The sequence below is a fragment of the Electrophorus electricus genome, chromosome 4 (genome assembly GCF_013358815.1).
Source record: "Electrophorus electricus isolate fEleEle1 chromosome 4, fEleEle1.pri, whole genome shotgun sequence".
Taxonomy (NCBI): domain Eukaryota; kingdom Metazoa; phylum Chordata; class Actinopteri; order Gymnotiformes; family Gymnotidae; genus Electrophorus; species Electrophorus electricus.
Window position 1 is genome coordinate 29434275 of NC_049538.1, and position 20381 is coordinate 29454655.

General features: G+C 46.8%; 1 protein-coding gene across 1 annotated transcript; it reads left to right on the forward strand.

Moving 5' to 3' along the window:
- The first annotated feature begins 2862 nt into the window (after positions 1–2862).
- On the forward strand, positions 2863–19238 carry sf3b3 (splicing factor 3b, subunit 3). The gene is made up of 27 exons (XM_027023478.2): positions 2863–2952; positions 3519–3639; positions 3801–3956; positions 4578–4748; positions 4953–5125; positions 5501–5642; positions 5876–5988; positions 6341–6478; positions 6783–6886; positions 7377–7542; positions 8489–8584; positions 8770–8842; positions 10955–11106; positions 11268–11423; positions 11522–11677; positions 11787–11930; positions 12047–12169; positions 12258–12412; positions 13216–13390; positions 13740–13945; positions 14143–14293; positions 15128–15253; positions 16022–16234; positions 16384–16482; positions 17253–17396; positions 17827–17931; positions 18485–19238. Exons 2-27 carry the CDS (start codon positions 3570–3572, stop codon positions 18623–18625), a joined length of 3648 nt encoding a protein of 1215 aa, XP_026879279.1. The 5' UTR covers positions 2863–2952; positions 3519–3569; the 3' UTR covers positions 18626–19238.
- The last annotated feature ends 1143 nt before the right edge of the window (positions 19239–20381 follow it).

The following is a 20381-nucleotide window of genomic DNA, read 5'->3' on the forward strand; positions in this document are numbered from 1 at the left end:
GGAACAGTAGCAGCTCTACTCTGAGGCTTTCCTGGACTGCAGACTTCCACACTCTATTCATGAGTGAGAGTTCACCAACCCTGTGTGGACAAACCACATTTCCAATGCTTGGATTCACAATCTTATTCTTTCAGTCCTTGTCCATAGGTCTCATGACAGTAGGTGAGCATAGGGATGCATCACTAAGCTCCTAATTCACCACTACAAACTGACTTAGAGGCCCCGGCAAGATGTTGGCCTGCTCCAATTGCCAGCATCACCTTCCCATTTTCCATCACTCATGAACAAAGACCCAAGATACATAAACACCTCCGTAAAGGGCAAGTTTTCACCCCTCACCTGAAGAAGGCATTCCATTTCCTCTTTTCCAGGAGACTGCCATGACCTTGGACTAGGAGGTGCTGATTTTTATCCCAGCCACTTCGCATTCGGCTATAAAGCGCTCAAGTGTGTGTCAAAGGTTCACTGCAGAGGCTGCTAAGAAGACAGCATCACCATGCAGACAATAGAGATGTTGCCTCTTGCCCTGCACACCGGACACCACTCCAACCTCAGCTACGGCCTTGATCTCCTGTCCATAAACAACCACAAACAGGAGTGCAGACAAGAAGCCCAAACCCCCAAAGTGAACAACCCTGGCTTGACGCCACAGTGTAGGCACAGTGCTTACTGCCTTCAGCCAGAGACTGGACCGCACAAAGCAGCAATTCATATACTCCCTAATCCTGCATCACCACTTATGCAGAGGTATCCAATCACATGCCTGTTCCAAGTCCACACTACACATGTAGATCGCACTGGTGTACTCCCATGATCCCTCGGGCAGCTCTGCCAGGGAAAAGTGGGGATTTATTTCTTTGTGTATTTTGTTTAGTTTTTTCCCCTTATAATATAAAGTATCCTTAGGTTAGTGAAGGGCACTACATAAATTAAGCTTATATTATTATTAGAAGAGTTGGTCCAGTTTCACGACCTGGGTGGAAATTGCATTGCTTCTCTTATATCTTTTGTTCAACTATCAGGCAGAATGTCCTCTCCATTATCACAGCACAGACGTTTACTGAGACGCTGAAGAGTACGAGTCTCCTCTCCGTCCCTTTTATTGAACATAGGCACCACCACTTCCACTTCAGTTTGCCAGTTCAAGGGCACCGTACCTGTTTTCTATGCGACAGTGTTACCACTCAACCTGTCCAGTGCCTCATCCACACCTGCCACCTTGCAGCTTTTTAACCACCATGGTTCCTTCAACCACAAAAATGGAATTTGTTTTACAGTCGGTTTCAGCCTCTGCCACATGATAATAATTGACGTGTTCCTCATACTGTTCCTTCCGCCGCATAACAATATTACCACAAGAGGGCAGCATTTCCTCAGCATTTGCGCACGACTGCTTGGGCGATGTCAGTCCCAAGACTGAGTTTTCGCTTTAGCAATTGTGTAGCATAGATTTGAATCGAGATTTGAGCAATTAACTCTGGAGATCTCTGAGAAAGTTATACAGAAAAACTCCTTCCTCCAGGAAATGGTGTCCCTCATCACTGATGTCTACCACTGTGTTGTAGGATAGTCACTATGACAGGCACAGCTTTCTGACCACAGCGACTTACTGCTATGATTTGGCATTTGACCGTGGTCCATTCAATCTCAATGTCCACTGCCGGATCAGCACTTGGTAAAAGTCCTATTGGAAGTGGAAGATGAAATCGTCTCTCACAGATTTATCCACCACATGTTCCCAGACCATCTGGAAAATCCCTCTGGACTTACCAGGTCTAGCTGGGAAAAACACGTTGGAATGAATCCAGCTCACCACCAAGTGGTTCTCACTCAACAGCTCTGGTCCCAATCTTCATCAGCATGTCCAAAACAGATGGCCTCTTGACCTCTGAAATGATTATTATTCTAAACTATTATTATTATAAAACTATTCACTGACTTTTTGGCCCGAGGTGCTCTCATACACCCACACACTCCTTGTATTTTAACAAGGTGTATGTTATTGGCATTCCATGACTTGCAGATAAGTGTAATAACATTTCCATACAGTCCAGGGAAGCAGCTCCTCCCATTCACACCTCACCCTTCACCTTGCGTGTGGTGAATCCAGATGACGCCTGTGTGTGACTGGGTTATGTGAGTACCACTGTCACCAGACGTTCACCTGCAGACACTGCCCCCGGGTGTCCCCAATCCATACCGAGGACTGTGGTGGATATTAGCGTTCTTTAGCCTTGATCAAGAAACACACAAAGTCTTGGTGAAGTTTTAGCGCTCGCGGGCAGGGGTCATGTGTTTATTCAGCATAAACCAGCACCAAAGAAGAACCTTCAGACATGAAAATGTAAAGGTCCTAACATGGATGTTGTCACTCTTCATTGGTCACCAGAGACAAAGAAGACTTAATCAACTGGCCACAACAAGAGACATGCAAAACCTCCTTTACATTTCTGCCAAGTCACAAACAGGTGGGTTGGTGCTTCTTGCAGGGTCTTGCATTATACCTGTTCCAGGGCAGTGAAGGTCAGGCCTCTAGCATACCAGGGTGCACTCCCTTGCAAAGACTAGAAAAAGTGACGGTCTCAATTTACGGCATTTAGTTGACACTTTTTTTATCCAAAGCAACTTAAAATCATGGCTGAGTACAACCTTGAGCCATTGAGAGTTAAGCACTTGTTTTCATTACACAGCACATTTCACTTATTTATATAAGATTCATAAGAATATTTAGCATTAATAATGTTTTATCTTAACTATTTAATAATTGTAGTTTCTCTACGTTACTGTAAAAAGTAATAATAGAAGTATATTTACGGTCCTGATTTCCCGTCAGGCAAATAGCAGGCCAACTATATAGCGCGACAGGGCACTACAAGGACCCTTGTCGTTTTAGCGGCGTTGGAAGAAGTTTTTCATCGTGTCGAAATCTGCAACATCTTGATCGCTACATCGGTAAATTGCTTACCTGCAGTCCAAATCCACACAGACCACTATTATTGTTGCTAAATCTGTCTTCTTAAGGTACAAAATAAGACATTTTAGCCCGCACTCTGACCTTAGCAGCGTAGGCTACTTATGAATGAGCGACTGGTTGAACGGTTAGCTGGTGTGTGCGTGAATTGTGGAGTTTGGTGAGTTGTGGATATAAAAGCCGAACATATTTTAGAAATGTTTACCTAAATTAGACATTTTCCCGGTAGATAACTTGGAGAGATGCGCTAGCTAGCACGCTACCTTTGTGAGTGGCCCTGTCCGTCATGCTAGCTGGAAGTGGAACTCAGTGGCATTGTTGTTTACACACTATTAGGCCTCAGTGAAAGTAATTGTAGTTTTTTTTTGCTCTGGTATTGGACAACGGTTAGGTTAAAGAACATCTTTGTAGATAAATGTTGTCGAAACCTCGTTCCCATTCTTGCTAAGGGCGGTGTGGAACTAATGTGAGGACCCCCAAACGTGCAAAACCCTTAAGGTCCAAATTTTCTCAGTGGTCTCAGTTCACACCATTCTGGGGGTTCCAGGTGCTGCGGAAGCCTTCTCCATCCAAGCCTGAAGGTCCAGAGACATCAGCCATGTTTCTGTACAACCTGACCTTGCAGCGTGCGACCGGCATCACTCACGCCATCCATGGCAATTTCTCAGGTACCTTTCACTTTTAGCGGATGGATGCATGTGTCGTTCTTCTGTCCAATAAGGTTTAAGAATGTATCGTTTCATTTTTCCAACTACTTTAAATAAATAAGTCAAAGCCAAGAATCTCCAGAAGAGGATCGCAGCTCACGGCGACTGTTCTGTCTCTGTAGGTACCAAGCAGCAGGAAATTGTCGTTTCCCGGGGGAAGATTCTGGAACTGTTGCGTCCTGATGGCAACACCGGCAAAGTTCACACGCTCCTCACCATGGAGGTGTTCGGCATCATTCGCTCCCTCATGGCCTTCAGACTCACCGGTGGGACGAAAGGTGAGTGTTGAAGTTCAAATTGAGTGTTATTTGTAGGATGAGATTTGTTTACACATGGAACATAACTTATATTTGTCTGCATATCTGTGTATTTTGCTCTTTTTTTTAAAAATTATCAATGTTTTTGGAGGAGTGTTTGCGTTTCTGAAGGTATTAAAAAAAAACCTGTCCCACGTTGTGTGCGTGTTAATGCTTTAAGACCAGCAAACAATCTGCTCTTGATCTGTTCGTTTAATGCGTTAAAATGCTTGGAAAAAATGTATACGTTATGCAAATGCCATTTCTCATGTCTGAGATGCAAACGTGGCAAATGGTGAAGTGGAAGATGGAAGACAAAATGTTATAAATTGCGCTTCATTGCTTATTTTTCTTCTGGCCTCTCAAAATGGCATAAGCTGATTACAGCACACTGAGAGAGAGGCTGCGTGATGTTCATCTGTGTCTTCCTATTCCACCATCACCCACTGCCAGTAAATCCATAGCCACGTTATTCCATGATGTTCTCCCTATACACAACTGCAGTGTTTGTTGACGCGCTTGAGTTCTGTGCACTGTAATGTCGACTGTAAGAGTGTGTTGTCATTTTGGTGGGGTGCTCTTGTGTTTGTTTTTAACTGGAAGACTACGTGGTGGTTGGGAGTGACTCGGGTCGCATCGTCATCCTGGAATACCAGCCGTCCAAGAACATGTTTGAGAAGGTGCACCAGGAGACCTTCGGCAAGAGTGGCTGTCGTCGCATCGTTCCTGGCCAGTTCCTGGCTGTGGACCCCAAAGGCAGAGCCGTCATGATAGGTACAGCTCTGGGTCATTATAAGCTCTTATAAATGTATGGCTTCTTATAACCAGGCCCAGTGCTGGGGAAACTGCCCGACGTCCATACAGGCAGCTGCTGTCTTGGGCAGGTCTAGAACCAGCGATTTTTAAATGTCTTGAATGGACGCATAGAACCGATGGCTTAACGTCGGGGGTGTGTTGTGGTGTTTGCTGTGCACGTAGGTGCAATAGAGAAGCAGAAGTTGGTGTACATCCTAAACAGGGACGCTGCAGCACGCCTGACCATCTCCTCCCCTCTGGAGGCACACAAGGCCAACACCCTGGTCTACCACGTGGTGGGCGTGGACGTGGGCTTTGAGAACCCCATGTTTGCCTGCCTCGAAATGGACTATGAGGTGAGAATGGGAAGGTTTACATGCATTTGTACTCCTGTGCTCTGGAAAATATGAATGGAATTAATGTTAGTAATGTTTAACGTTCGTTAGCGTTTGCAGCTGTGTTTTTAAACGCTTCCTTCATGGTGTGTTTTGCCTGTTGAAGTAAATAAGTGATTGCATGTAGAAGTTGTTTTAGTGGAACGTGTAAGCGGTTCACCACTGAAATGATGAGTTTGCTCATGTCTCTTCTCTGACATCTTGCTGGAGAGAATGTAAACACCTCTGATCGCTTCATGGACATGTACGCTCTGCTTGAGCGGTGACCGTCTGGGCTGAGACCCCTCATTAGTGTTTCTCTCTCTCTCTCTCTCTCTCTCTCTCTCTCTCTCTCAGGAAGCTGATAACGATCCTACTGGTGAGGCGGCAGCCAACACGCAGCAGACCCTGACGTTCTATGAGCTGGACCTGGGACTCAACCATGTGGTGCGCAAGTACAGCGAGGCACTGGAGGAGCATGGCAACTTCCTCATCACAGGTATCGCCCCTCCCCCCCCAGGCCGCAATTTTAACTGCTGTGATGTGGGAATGATGAGTACTTTCATGTCTCTTCTCTGACTGACACTGGAGAGAATGTTGTGATATCTGACTTCTGCTCACCCATGCTTTTAAATAAATATTTAAAAAGGCAATCTGTTGGTGCTGATTACTCTAACGTGATTTACTGATGTTGGCGAATGATGCCGTCTGTTGTCCCCTTGTGAAACTCAGTGCCGGGAGGCTCTGATGGCCCTAGTGGAGTGCTGATTTGCTCAGAGAATTACATCACTTACAAGAACTTTGGAGACCAGCCTGACATCCGCTGTCCTATCCCACGCAGGAGGGTAAGTACGGAGGTGGTCGTGTGTCAGAGACAGGAATTTCAAGATTTGAGGAATTTTATCCCACAATACAAACTCGGGGCGTAACTCAAGGTGGCGGTTGAAGTGATGAGGTTGTCATGTCTCTTCTCTGACACTGTCCCTGGAGACAGTTAAGCCTTCTGATCTCAGGATGTCTGCGGGGATGGTTCACTTGTGATTTGTGAGGGGTTTCTTTCCTCACGCTGGCTGATTTTTTTTTTAGTGCAGACATGAGCATGGAGATGCAGGTGCCCACAGTGAAGTCATCAGCATTCATATCTGATCTGTTTGACTTGTGTTTGTGTGTCGGTCTCGTTTTCTCCTTGTGTGTCAGAATGACCTCGATGACCCTGAGAGGGGCATGATCTTCGTCTGCTCTGCCACACACAAGACCAAGTCAATGTTCTTCTTCCTGGCCCAGACAGAGCAAGGAGACATTTTCAAGGTTACCCTGGAAACAGATGAGGAGATGGTGAGAGCTGTAGCCTGGGTCTGACCTGCGACCCAGATTAAAAAAATAAATAAATAAAAATATCGTGTGTGTGTGTATACATCACAGTGAATTTTTGTAATAAATAGAAAATGACTCAATCTGGTGTGTGGGGTTTGGCGTGGAGCCTTTTTTCAAAACATTTGAGTGATTTTTAAATCCTGATTTCAGCTGTTGCTCATAAGTACGTAGTTACAAACTGGGATAACTGTCTTTATGGCTTAGGATATTGGTGATATGACCGGCATTTTAGCTGTCTAAAAACCTCCCTGTTGTCCCCTCCTAGGTCACGGAGATCAGAATGAAGTACTTTGACACGATTCCCGTGGCCACAGCCATGTGTGTTCTGAAGACCGGCTTCTTATTTGTGTCCTCGGAGTTCGGAAACCAGTAAGTTACAACATGCGTTCCCAAATGTCAAACAAAGGAACCCGACTCGGTTCTGAATTGTTCTTCTGCGTGACCGTTTCCTGTAAACATGTAATTCCAAAAGATCTTTTCATTCTGTTTGTTTTACTGTATTTATTTTTAATTGAAGCCCTCTTTAAAAAAAAAAAAAAAAAAAAAAAAACCTGTTGTGTGGTTTCTTGTGTATTGCACACCCACCTGTTCTGTGTGGTTAGACCTGTGTAGCTCAGTGCTTGACTTGTAATCAGAAGGTTGCTGGTTCAAGTCCCACCACTGCCATGTTGCCACTGTTAGGCCCCTGAGCAAGACCCTTAACCCTCAATTGCTCAAGTTTGTATTCAGTCATAATTGTAAGTCGCTTTGGATAAAAGCGTCAGCTAAATGCCTAAACCGCCCTGTTTGGCCTCACACAAGCGTGGCTAGCAGCAGCTACGTGTTTGTCCCTGAGCTCTGGTCCTGGCCTCTGTTTCAGTTACCTGTATCAGATCGCGCACCTGGGAGACGACGACGACGAGCCAGAGTTCTCGTCTGCCATGCCCCTGGAAGAAGGGGACACGTTTTTCTTCCAGCCGCGACCCCTCAAGAACCTGGTGCTGGTGGATGAGCAGGAGAATCTGTCCCCCATCATGTCCTGCCAGGTGAGGAGGGGGGGTTGTGTGCATGTGTGGTGTTCATGCGCTATGTGTGCGCATGCCTGGATAAACTGTACGCACAGTTTCTGAGTGTGACTACTCCACACTGCAGCGGGTGGGGTGGGGGGGATGCTCGTGCTTGGATTAATGACGAAAAATGAAACGGTTGCGAGTCCTTCTGGTTCTGCTGAGCCCCGTTTTGCCGGCAGGTGTCGTGAGGACACGCGTTCTCAGCGGTGGAGAGGAGCGTGCGAGTGGTCACATCCTGCAGTAACATGACTAATGTAATTGAGTAGTGTACTTTTTTTTTTTTTTAAGTAAGTGATTTAATCTTGTCTACCATAATGGTCTATAGAATTTCCCTAATAGAAACACTGACGCATCTAAAGATGAGATCAGATCAACTGCAGATAACATCACTACGGATTTGAGCACCAGTCAAAGGGAAACTTGAGGGTTTCTCCACAGGAAGCTGTAACGTATTGCACCTCTGAACATCTTGTAACAAATTATTTTATTTTGGTGGTGCGGCAAGTGTTTCCATAATGGCACTCGGGGACTCAGCCCAGCAGGTGGTAGAAACATCTGATGGTTACTGTGCAGGGTGTCATAGCATCCAGGATGTTACTGCACCAGCACAGCGAGAGTACTCAACATGGACAGCTGCAGTACCTTCCTTCATGTCCAAACTCAATGTGTGTTTGTATTATACACAGTTTAACATGGTAGAACTATTTTAAAGCCAGTTTCTTTGAAGTGTTCCCAGTCCCGGTCAGCCGTGTGTGTGTGGGGCCAGTGTTTGATTAGTGAGCTAGCTGACTGTGCCCAGTTCAGTGCCATATTGGCATACATCTGTACTCAAGGGGAGAATAGGGCCTGTTTTTGTTCAGAGTTCTAACACTGTGAATGTTTTTAAATTTCTGCACTCTCTCTTCTCGCATCTGTGCTGCAGATTGCTGATTTGGCCAACGAGGACACTCCTCAGCTATATGTGTCGTGCGGGAGAGGGCCCAGATCCACCCTGAGGGTTCTCAGACATGGACTGGAGGTGGGTGTATGGGGGTGTGTGTGCGCAAAGTTGAACAGTATGGTGCCTTTTTTTGGTATGCCAAACCACAGTTGTTTTCAGAGACTTGCTTACATGTTGAAGTGTCCGTTTCACAACGTGATGTATGTTTATATCTGTGTGTGTGTGTGTGTGTGTGTGTGCGTGCGCGCGCGCGCTCCTTCTAGGTCTCAGAGATGGCTGTGTCTGAGCTTCCTGGTAACCCCAATGCCGTGTGGACAGTTAAGAGACACGTAGAAGGTGATTGCACATGCTCCAGTCACGCACTGAAACAGCTGGTATACGTATATAAGGAGGCTTCCTGTAATCACCCACAGGTGCAACCTGTCTCTGCCCCCATGCATGATGCTTGCCCACCCCCCCACTGCTACAGGATGGTAGATAAAGACAAAAGCTATATTACATCCTAGACCAGGAGGGTATTCCAGAAAGCAGGTTTAGCAACTAACCCAAATGTTAAGTTTGTGGAAACGGTTTTTTCACTAATGTGCTGTCTCTGGTTCAGTGGGCAGCAGAGGTTTGGTGGTTAGCACGTTTGCCACAGTGCTGGGGTCTTGGCTTTGCGTCTGTCTGACTGGAGTTTTCATGTTTTTACCCTTCCCTGCATGGGCAGTCCAAAAACATGGCATTTGGGTCCATTGGATACGTGTGTGTGTCTGTGTGCCCAGTGATGGATGGTTCTCTGTACATGTGAGGGAGAGAGAGATGGATTGTGCTTTTTGCTGTCCCATGTTGGTATAAACACAGCAAAAGTCAGCGAGAGAGCTACAGAATTTTAAGTATTTTTAACTGGCTTGTCCAGTTTAATACCGAATCTTGGCATGACTCGCTTCTTACAGCCCTTGTAGACCCACATTCCTATAATTTCTCCTTCAATAGGGAATGTGTGTGGATGGAAGGCTTTAGAAATCATTAATGTACAAACGATGACACAACCATTTTCTTCCAATTCAAGGCCTTATTTCACAATCTGATGGCTTTTTCTACTATCAATAATGGTTATATAAAATAGTCCTCAGTATCTTAATAATAGTTCCCTCTATGGTGATACAATAGATCTGCACAAGCCATGTCACTTAATGGACGTTGTCTTGTAATCGCGTTCCCTCCCATTTTGGAGATGGATGTACCCCTGCCTGCTGACATCGCGTCCCGACTGGCTATGGTCTGGCGCGCTGCAGGACTGGAGCCAGGGTCGAGATAGATGTAGGCCATGCCAGTTTTAGTTGAGTTTGTTGGTTGAACCTACTTTCTGGGAAAAACCACCCAGAGGTATTCTAATCCCAGTCCTTCAAGGGATCATGAAATCCAGGACTGGTTTTGGATTCGAGTTTGAATGCCACATTCCTAGATCTGCCTCTGAACATAATTCCAGCATCAGTATGCTGAAAGAAGCTCCAATGTATTTACAAAAATTTTTTTCTTTGATGCGGAGACCTCATCAGAAAAGTGTGGGGGGTTTTTTTTGTTTTTTTTATTAATCTGCCTGGGATTATTTTACTGTTCTACTCTCAGTTAAATTGTGGGTAATTACACATTTCTGCGTATTGTCACTTTCCCCTTGAGGTGTGTGTGAGAGAGAAATTAACACAATAGTGAGGTAATGTGCAGGTCCAACATGCCAAATCAAAGGTGAGACACGTCATGCCAGTTTTCGTTGATTCCTTCACGGTGATCTTGACGTGCACGTGTATGAAATGTGACTTTCAGCTTTCTTTTCCAGAGAATAATAAACAATATATATATATATATGAGTGTAAACGTGCATTAGTAAAAAAAAAAAACCAAAAAACAAACCACATAATGTGGGGTTTTTATTTAGACCGTACCAATCAAATCAGAGAAGCGATCGCTGGCTAGAACATGCTAGTGTTTGTGTGGAGAAGAGTGCTTCTTGAATTGGCTGAACCGAGTCGCAGAGTCTGCTGGCGTGCTGTCGCTTGTAGAACTATGCAGGGAGGATACTGGCCGCTCTCTGCTGGCAGGCTGACGTGCTCTGGCTATTTGTCAAGTCTCTGTCAAGCACCATTCCTTGAAGTCATGTGATTTGCTGCTGTTTGTTTAGCAACCTGTGAGAGTACTGAATGAGCTCTGTGAGAGGGAGAGGGGTGGGTCAGAGAGAGACAGTAGTTTCACTTTAATTGCGTGCTTATTTGGCATGTCTGTAGTAGGACCAGGTTAAAACTTCGTCATTTACGAGGCTCTGCAGCCTTATCTGTTCTCCTTTGATTTTTAACCTCCTAGTGCTGGAATTAGCTGGGGTGGGGGTGGGGTGGGGTGGGGTTGAACAGCAGCCGCAGTGCCCATCCTTGCTTTGAACGTCTTGGCCAACTGTGGTTTCTCACTTCACAGATGAGTTTGACGCCTACATCATTGTGTCATTCGTCAACGCCACCCTGGTGCTGTCGATCGGGGAGACTGTGGAAGAGGTGACGGATTCTGGTTTCCTGGGTACCACTCCCACCCTGTCCTGCTCTCTGCTGGGCGAAGACGCGCTTGTGCAGGTCTGCGAAGCCTCGTGGCGTCTACTGTGTTCTTGGTTTAAGTGCCCTTCACGTCCTGTCCTTTTAGGTCCACATTTCCCATAAGGGGGGAGGGGGGGGTGTTTTGTTTTATGAGCTCTGTAGACTGGAGTTCACGCCTTTCCACCCCACCCCCCGTCCAGGTCTATCCGGACGGCATCCGTCACATCCGGGCGGATAAGCGTGTGAATGAGTGGAAGACCCCAGGAAAGAAGACCATTGTGCGCTGTGCTGTTAACCAGCGACAGGTGGTCATCGCCTTGACTGGGGGGGAGCTGGTCTACTTCGAGATGGATCCGGTATGTCTGCACCAGAGGAAGCTCTGCTGTACCTCGTCCATTTAAAACCACTCGGAAAAGCGTTGCTTAGCGGTCACCCGGCATCTCTGTGTCCACAGTCTGGTCAGCTGAACGAGTACACGGAAAGAAAAGAAATGTCCGCAGATGTGGTGTGCATGAGCCTCGCCAACGTCCCGCCCGGCGAGCAGCGTTCCCGCTTCCTGGCCGTGGGCTTGGCAGATAATACCGTGCGGATCATCTCGCTCGACCCCTCGGTACTGCTCCGCGCATGGGCTTCCAGCCTTCGGCACCGCAATCTTCCGCGTTGAAGTATGCGTGTTTTCTGAGTTTCTGTCTGTCTCTCTCTCGCCTGCTGGGCTGTAGGACTGCCTGCAGCCGCTGAGCATGCAGGCCTTGCCTGCGCAGCCCGAGTCCCTGTGCATCGTGGAGATGGGTGGTGTGGAGAAGCAGGAGGAGTTGGGAGAGAAGGGCACCATCGGCTTCCTGTACCTCAACATCGGCCTGCAGGTGACGCGCCCACGTTTCCTCTGATTGACTCTGTGCCTCCATGCGATCGCTTGCTGCGTGCATGAAACCGGCTCTGGTACGCCGCTAGAACGTCTCGCCCTGTCTGTGTGTGTCAGAACGGCGTGTTGCTGCGCACTGTGCTGGACCCGGTGACCGGAGACCTGTCGGACACCCGCACCCGCTACCTGGGCTCTCGCCCAGTCAAGCTGTTCCGTGTGAGGATGCAGGGTCAGGAGGCAGTAAGTGGGACGCCCCCCTCCCAAACACCCACCCCGCCCCTCCCCCAGGCGTGCCGCTGAGCGTGTCGTTCCGCCTTGTCCTTCACAGGTGCTGGCCATGTCGAGCCGCTCCTGGCTCAGTTACTCGTACCAGTCGCGTTTCCACCTGACGCCGCTCTCCTACGAGACGCTGGAGTACGCGTCCGGCTTTGCTTCCGAGCAGTGTCCTGAAGGCATCGTGGCCATCTCCACCAACACACTGAGGTAATGCTCAACACAATCGCACCGATACCGGCCATTTGGGAATGTTTAACTCCGGATGATGGGTTTTTTTGTGTTACTCTAAATGTAATTCTTTTTAATTCGCTTAATGCCTTTTTAAGGTTTTCAGTGTATTCTTTAGATTAGGTTAATTTATTCATAAGTTAATGATTTAAGGTGTCTGCTCTTTTGAATTGTTCCTCCAGTTTCTCAGTTTTCATTGTATTCTTTAAATTACATTTTTTTTTTTTCCTTTTAATTTTTGCAGATACCTTCCTGTGGTGTTGATCTCAGGATGTAATAAGATTGGTTACATCTGTATTTATTTTCTGTAAAAAGGTTTACAAATAGTTTTCATGTTTTAAGTAATTTAAATCTGACTTTCTTCTCGGTGCATTTTAGGGAAGTCGGTGTTCCAAGTTCTTGAGACTTTTATAAGTGTTTATAAACATTTGAACTCTGTGTGTTAGTCTGGTAGACTGTTGTGTGCACAGGGAACACTACACTTTCAGTTTGAAACCTTACCTATTTGGGAAAGCCTTCCAGCTGCACTGAACTGAGCACTCTGTTCTTGGACTGCCACAGCTCCTGCGCCTTTGGCTACGGATTCCTTCCGTGTTTGTCATAGTTGGATTTAAACTGCAATATTGGTGGAATCCTTCATAACTTAAAAGGCCAGTGTGGTGTAATTCTAAAAACAAGTTACGTTTTCCGAAGGTGATTAGATTGTGAACCGTGTTAAATATGGACATGTAGATTAGACAGTGGTGACAGATGACTCTTGAATGAACTCTGTTTCTGGACAGGATTCTGGCTCTGGAGAAGCTCGGTGCCGTCTTCAATCAGGTGGCCTTCCCGCTGCAGTACACGCCACGCAAATTTGTCATTCACCCCGAGACCAACAGTCTGGTTCTCATTGAGACGGACCACAATGCCTACACGGAGGCCACCAAAGCCCAGCGCAAGCAGCAGATGGCAGAGGTGGGTACTGCACCAACAGGGGGCGCCATTTCAGGTCTCCAGAGAGTAGGTGTGTCCCTGGTGGTGGCTGGTACCTTTTAACTCGCTCGGAGATGCTCAGCGGGTTGGATGTTGACCGGGTGAAGCAGAGTGCTTGGTGATGTGAGCATTAAAGAGTGTAAAGACTGTGTGTGTGCATGAGCACATTTGTTGAGTCTCAAGTTAATAACAGAACATGGTGTTTTTAGCCTGGGTCAGAGTCAAGCAAAGGTCATGAGACTCAGCAGTTTGGAATTTCCAGAATGTCACACTGTTGACTCTGGTCAGAATGTGTCTGGATTAATGCTTCTATAACTCTCTCTCTCTCTAGGAAATGGTGGAGGCAGCAGGTGAAGATGAGCGTGAACTGGCTGCAGAAATGGCTGCTGCCTTCTTGAATGAGAACCTTCCGGAGGCGATCTTTGGTGCCCCCAAAGCCGGGTCAGGACAGTGGGCATCACTGGTGCGCTTGGTCAGCCCCATCCAGGGCAGCACGCTGGATCTGGTCCAGCTGGAGCAGAACGAGGCCGCCTTCAGGTGGGTAGAGGCAGCCCGGGGCAGGGAAAGACTAGCGAAAGTCCTCCACCGGGTAAACGCTCATGAGTGACGGCCAGCGGCTTCTGTTCATAGTACCAGCCGGAAATAAATGCCTTAGGAAAATTATCAACTCGTGCCTAAACTCCGATGCCACCTCCACCGTGTGCTTTAATTCATCTCTGTCTTCCCCTTCACAGCGTGGCTGTGTGCCGTTTTGGAGGTGACGACTGGTACGTGCTGGTGGGCGTGGCCAGAGACATGATCCTCAACCCGCGCTCGGTGGCCGGAGGCTACATCTACACCTACCGCCTGGCAGGGGGTGGGGAGAAGCTGGAGTTTGTGCACAAGGTGACCAGAAGAGGGAATTGCTCTGCATGGGGAAACCGGGAACTCCGTAGCATGTGGGAGTTAATGATGAGCTTAGGAACAGAAATCCCCTCCGCTAGTTGCGATTCCCAACACATTGTTATGTAAGCGTTACAGGACTGAAGTTGAGAGGTTGGAGCATGTCAGCTGAGAGACCATTCTTTTGTTTGGCTCGTACCTAGTTTGTGTTGCTGTTTAAACCCCAGTCATTTTCCAGAGCTTCAGTTGTGCGTTTGAGCCCGTTTAGACCTGACATTAGCATCCTGTTTGGCGATTTGGCTTGCTTTTGGATTTCACTAGACTGCATGAAAAGCCGAGTGTAAACGCACCCAAGACACGTCGCGATCAAATCACTCAGACTGCATTCAGAGGTGGTCTGAGACCATTCCTGTCCACATTTAATACTAGCGCAAACGGAACGCGTAACCGGAATGCATCCTCTTTGTCCGTGTACAGTTACACAAGCGGGAAAGCATCTGCTGGCTGCTGCCACACTGCAAAACAAGGCTGTGTTTTTCCCGCGTGTGATGCACTGGTAATGGCCCATGAGGAGCCATGTTCACAGTAGGTTTCAGAAAATAAAATGGAAACGCCGCGTGTGTTTATGCATTTTATGCCGATGGGAAAATGTGACCAGCTCTCATCTGGTCACACTTTTAGTGAAACGTGCAAATGGAGTCTCACCAAAGTAAACCCAGATCTAGTCCGGTTCCGAAACGCGTGCTGATCCAGGGTGTGAACAGGCTGCCACACTTTGATTGCGCAGACCTTTTCCCCCCAAGATGGAACTAATGTTCTCGTGTGGCTTCCCGGCAGACCGCGGTGGAGGACGTACCCCTGGCCATCTCCCCCTTCCAGGGCAGGGTGCTGGTAGGCGTGGGCAAACTCTTGCGTGTCTACGACCTGGGCAAAAAGAAACTGCTGCGCAAGTGTGAAAACAAGGTGGGTGTGTGTGTGTGTGTGTGTGTGTGACATACAAATATCGGTTTGAGGCTGGTATGTGCTGGTGGGCGTGGCCAGAGACGCGCTCCGTCTGCGACGGCTTCGTCTACACCTGCCGCCTGGTAGGGGGCAGTACGAAGCTGATTTTTGTGCACAAGGCAACTGGAAGAGGGATTTCATTTGGGAACAGAAGCAGGGTTTGGGGTTGGGGGCTGTACAGCTGAGGACTAACTGCCACTGCACACGAAGTACCTACCAAGCGAACGTGACTCGATGTGTAGTAAGATTTTCCTTCCCCTAGCACAGGTTTCCATGAGGCACAACCTTTTTATTCAAACTGTTTTTGTAGACATTCTTTATAGATTATGATTTTTCTTTTCCCTTGTCTACAGAGAGAATCTCCTGAGTGAGTAGTGATGGATAGTTTTAGCCAGTTTTCATGGGTATGGGTGGCTGCTGGTCTCTATACGGGTTTGTAAAGTTGTTATTCGAGAACTGAGAGGAATCTGTCTGTTGTGGTTGAAGTGCTTTGGCTGTGTAACTGGTATGGCTCCTGGCTCTGGCAGAGAGCAGCTGAGCCTGCAGACCAAGGTCCATGATCTCATTGCTAATGGCCAAAGGACCAGGCCTGTGTGGTTTCACTTTTTGACATTTTTACTAACTAGTCAGTAGGGTTATTCCAAGTGGTTTATAAACGGGACCGGTTAGGGCTTTTATAGTAGATGTGTTCTGATGATGATGGTAGTGTGTTCCTGTTCACTCTCCAAGCACGTTCCTAACATGGTGACGGGCATCTACACCATCGGCCAGCGTGTGGTCGTGTCTGACATCCAGGAGAGTCTGTTCTGGGTGCGCTACAAGCGCAACGAGAACCAGCTCATCATTTTCGCAGATGACACACACCCACGCTGGGTCACTACCGCCTGTCTCCTTGACTACGACACCATGGCTACGGCCGACAAGTTTGGCAACATCAGCATTGTAAGTGTGATTTCCTGCGTGCGGTTTGTCTGTAGGACAGACGTCATGGGTTTAATTATCTATTCTGGGTGTGAAGGTCCTGTTTTTGTTTTTTGTTTTTTTTTAACTGTGTGTTGGTGAGCATGTATGTAACATGTGGTGTTTCCCAGGTGCGTCTACCACCGAATACCAGCGATGATGTGGATGAGGACCCCACTGGAAACAAAGCATTGTGGGACAGAGGCCTGCTGAACGGAGCTTCCCAGAAGGTACCTGCTGTTGCTTCGCGAGGGTGGCCTGGGACCTTGCATCCCTCCTCGGACACCAGGCTGCCTGTCCTCCGTGACCATCTGTTTCTACGGCAGTGTTTGTGTCTAGCTGGTGCTGCGCTCACTTTGACGCACACACCCAAACCCAAACCTGCCCTGTGGAGAGCCTGTGGTCAGGTCCTAAAGACCTCTGAACAAAGTTTCTGCCCACCACACATAATTACGATTGCCTCCAGGGCCTGGAAGTGCTTAGGTGGACATTGGGGGAAATTCCCAGCATGCCCCAATGACTTGTCGGGAATTTAGGGACATGCCAGCTGGGTGTGTAAGCGAGTAGGCGGAGGCATTTGTGGGCAGACTTTGGCTCGTTGTCAAGGAGCTTCATCCTCGTCTGCGCCTTGACCTGCTGCCAAAAGTCTGAGCGCACGTGGAGCGTAATGTCCGTGTCTGTCTCCTGTTCCCATGGAGTTGAAAGCTGTGTGAGAAATCCACGCCTCCGTGCACCTTAAAGCAAATTGGTGCCTGGTCCGCGTCCAGGTTTGAAGTGTGTGCAATCTGTGAAATGTACCGTAGTGTAGAGAAGGGGTTATTCATGCTGTATTTGAAACATGCTACTCAAATTGCAAGACACTCAAATACTTGTTGACTAAAGGTAGTGTCTCAGCTGCACGAACAGGTGAAAAGCCACCACACGTACTCCTTTTGTTGGGACAAGTTCATTAGGTGAAGTCTTTTCACCTAAAATAGATTCGTTCCCCTGTGTGTTTCAGGCTGAGGTGATCGTGAACTACCATGTAGGAGAGACGGTGCTGTCCCTACAGAAGACCACCCTTATCCCTGGAGGCTCCGAGTCCCTCGTCTACACCACTCTGTCGGGAGGGATCGGCATCCTGGTTCCCTTCACCTCCCATGAGGTACGGCACCCTGCAGGGACCTCGCCCGCCATCCCCGCTCTCTGAGCGCCTGGTGCAGGCGTTAAATAATCAGTTTCCTGGTGTCTTAATTCAGTGTACTTTCGTCACCTCCAACCACATCCGCCATGTTTCGCCGTGGTGCAACATCACTGTCAAACGTTCTGAGTAGCACCAATGCTGTTGAGCGTTGCAAATGAAGGGGGGGGGAATTGCAGATTGACATTTATAAGGGATTTTTGGTGACAGTTTGGCAGGGATTGTAACGATTTTACTCGTGCTGTGCATTTTTTGTCCTTTCTTTCTCTGGAGCTGTTTGGGGTTGATCCATTTTAACAGCACCGTTCTGAATCGCTGCTCCAGTGTCCGTTGTGTTCATGAGCCGCTGTGTGGTGCTGTGAGGGTTAAACCTGTCCTGTTGCTCTGCTCCCAGGACCACGACTTCTTCCAGCACCTGGAGATGCACATGCGTTCCGAGTTCCCTCCGCTCTGCGGCAGAGACCACCTCAGCTTTCGCTCCTATTACTTCCCTGTGAAAGTGAGTCCTTTTATTCACAACCCCACACACACCCCTGTGCCTTTCACAAGCCTCTTTGCTTTACCTGAAGCAAGTTAGGCTACAGTTATACCGCTTGTTTGCCATCACTAGTAAATTAATTGGGCAGTCTTTTGGTCCTTAACTGGCTATTCTCAAAGTCCCATTTTCTTCTGATATTCTGCCCGGTGTGTCTAAAATGTAACCAAACAATGGAAACCACCCCCCCCCCCCCCCAAGGGAATTCTATCTATTTATTCATTTATTTATCTGTTTTTGAAGATTTCTTTTAACATGTGGTATGATTTTTCTTAGGTCTGGATATGATCAAATTTATTCCCTTTAGGAAATAAGAATTCTAAAATTTGAATAGCCTGTTTTTTTATAGTTCTTGAGGGGAGAATAAAATAACAGGAAATGGGACAAGGGCTATTCAAAAGGTCTCACAAAAGATAAGAGAAATAAAGTGGCAGTAGTTTAGCCCCGATACTTGTTTTACCGAACGGACGTTTTTGTTGGCATTCGTAGTCTTACTTCGCTGACTTGTGTTTTGCAGAATGTGATTGATGGAGATCTGTGTGAGCAGTTTAACTCCATGGATCCCCATAAACAGAAGAGCGTTGCTGAAGAGTTGGACCGCACACCACCAGAGGTGTCTAAGAAATTGGAGGACATCCGCACACGCTATGCTTTTTAAAATTCCAATGTGTGTGCGTGCGTTACAGCCAAGCGGTTTTTTTAAACCCACTCTGGTCAGTGTGCGTCTTCTGTGGCCTCGCTTCCTGCCACAAATATGGGTCTTTGATGAGCACTACAGGAAGACTTTTCACCGAAGGGATCATCTGGAAAGTGTCACTGTGGTCAGTGACCCTGTTGCCCAGCCTTGGACTTTGTAGTAAAGCTGAACTTATTCTACATTCAACTCCTTGCTAAATGTAATACCCTTCAGTAGTACTGAAGGAACAAACAAAAATCTTTCATGGGACTTTAACTGATCTTTATAGCCTGAAAGAAGAGTGTATGAGTTTATACAAGGTGAACACATCTGGTAGTACTTGCTGTATCACATGGATGAAATGGACGCGTGTGTGTTGCATGTCATCATGTGACAATTTGCAGATGACTGGTGTATTTCCTTTTAAGGGTTAAAAAAGCTGTACTTGTTGTTCCAGAAGGTGTTTGAACTTGTAAAATATGTGGTTGGTTGACTAGACAGTGCCACAGTGCTCTAGGCCTAATTTCTGAAATGCTCACTTTGTAATGTGGGTAAAGTTTTAAATTGTTTTGTAAATAAACCTTTTTTAAAAATCTGGTGCTGTATAGATTATTGTTGTTTGGTTTCAGAACAAAAAAAAAAAAAAGCAATCATTAGGTGTTAAGTGACGGTCAGAAGTGATCTTGCATGCTGCAGCCAAGTGCACTGGAAGGACTGGTTTTCACTGTCCCCCTGCAGCTACCGTTAGTGGTGTGGACGCTGAGAAACGGGCTCTTGTGTGGGCCAGATGCCATCTACTGAACAGGAAACCCACTTTAAAGATAGGCCTGTGGTTGTCATCGGAGGTGGGTAGTAACTTCTGTAGTTACATTTATGTAGTTTCGTGTCTTCTACGTATGTGTTTTTAAATAGTAATGCTTATTTGCAAGTACAGTATAAATGTTTACTCAGATTAAGCTGACCCATGTTTACCATTTTCTTACTCTATTCTGTTTTGTTTTTGTTTTTATTTGGTTTGTTGCTAGCTCTGAAACTTGATCATTTTAACACACTAGATTTATTGAGGCTACTGGGTGCTCACATCGCTTTTCCCTGGGAAAAGCATGTGTACTTTTCTGTTTACTAGGACTGAACTACTTTTAAGTGTAGCTTTAGCTGTTTTACTCCCCAGTGTTCTTAATTCACGGTTTTCTACACTTCAACAAATGTATTGTTTTCATGAGTTTGACATTAATCATTTTCTTAACAAGGCCTTCACTTCAGGGTTATCTGCATATGCATTTTAATTCATCTGCCTGCATCTTTAATTCGACAGCTGCGCCTTTTATGCACTCCGGTAGATATCTGAAAAAAGTTTGTGAAGATAAATTTGGTCTCATGTGTGCCCATATTCGGGACTACAGGCTTGTGTCTGAGTGTGTAAATATTTAGAGAAGCAGTTATCAGTAGTTGGGAGGGGTAAGTGTATTGAGCACTGTTGGAAAAGAGACATTATTATCCAAAAACTATGGTCAAAATTCCCTCATGCGCCCAGATCATTTCAATCAGTTGATTTCAGTGTAATATCGAGAAAGTGATCAGGAGTCCTTTTGCTGCTAAGGCTGGTGTTGCGTGGTAAACTTGGAAATCTACATGCATATGCTTTTATACAAAATGGTAACCGCTGAGTTGTTTTATGGTCTGAAATAACTCAGGAAAGAATAAAATAATCATATAATTTAACATGTTAGAATTACAG

Coding starts and splice junctions, on each gene's coding strand:
- sf3b3 (XM_027023478.2), top strand. CDS start 3,570: ATGTTTCTGTACAACCTGACCTTGCAGCGTGCGACCGGCATCACTCAC. Junction 6,479..6,782: donor TGGAAACAGATGAGGAGATG/GTGAGAGCTGTA, acceptor GTCCCCTCCTAG/GTCACGGAGATCAGAATGAA. Junction 11,107..11,267: donor GCGAAGACGCGCTTGTGCAG/GTCTGCGAAGCC, acceptor CCCCCCGTCCAG/GTCTATCCGGACGGCATCCG.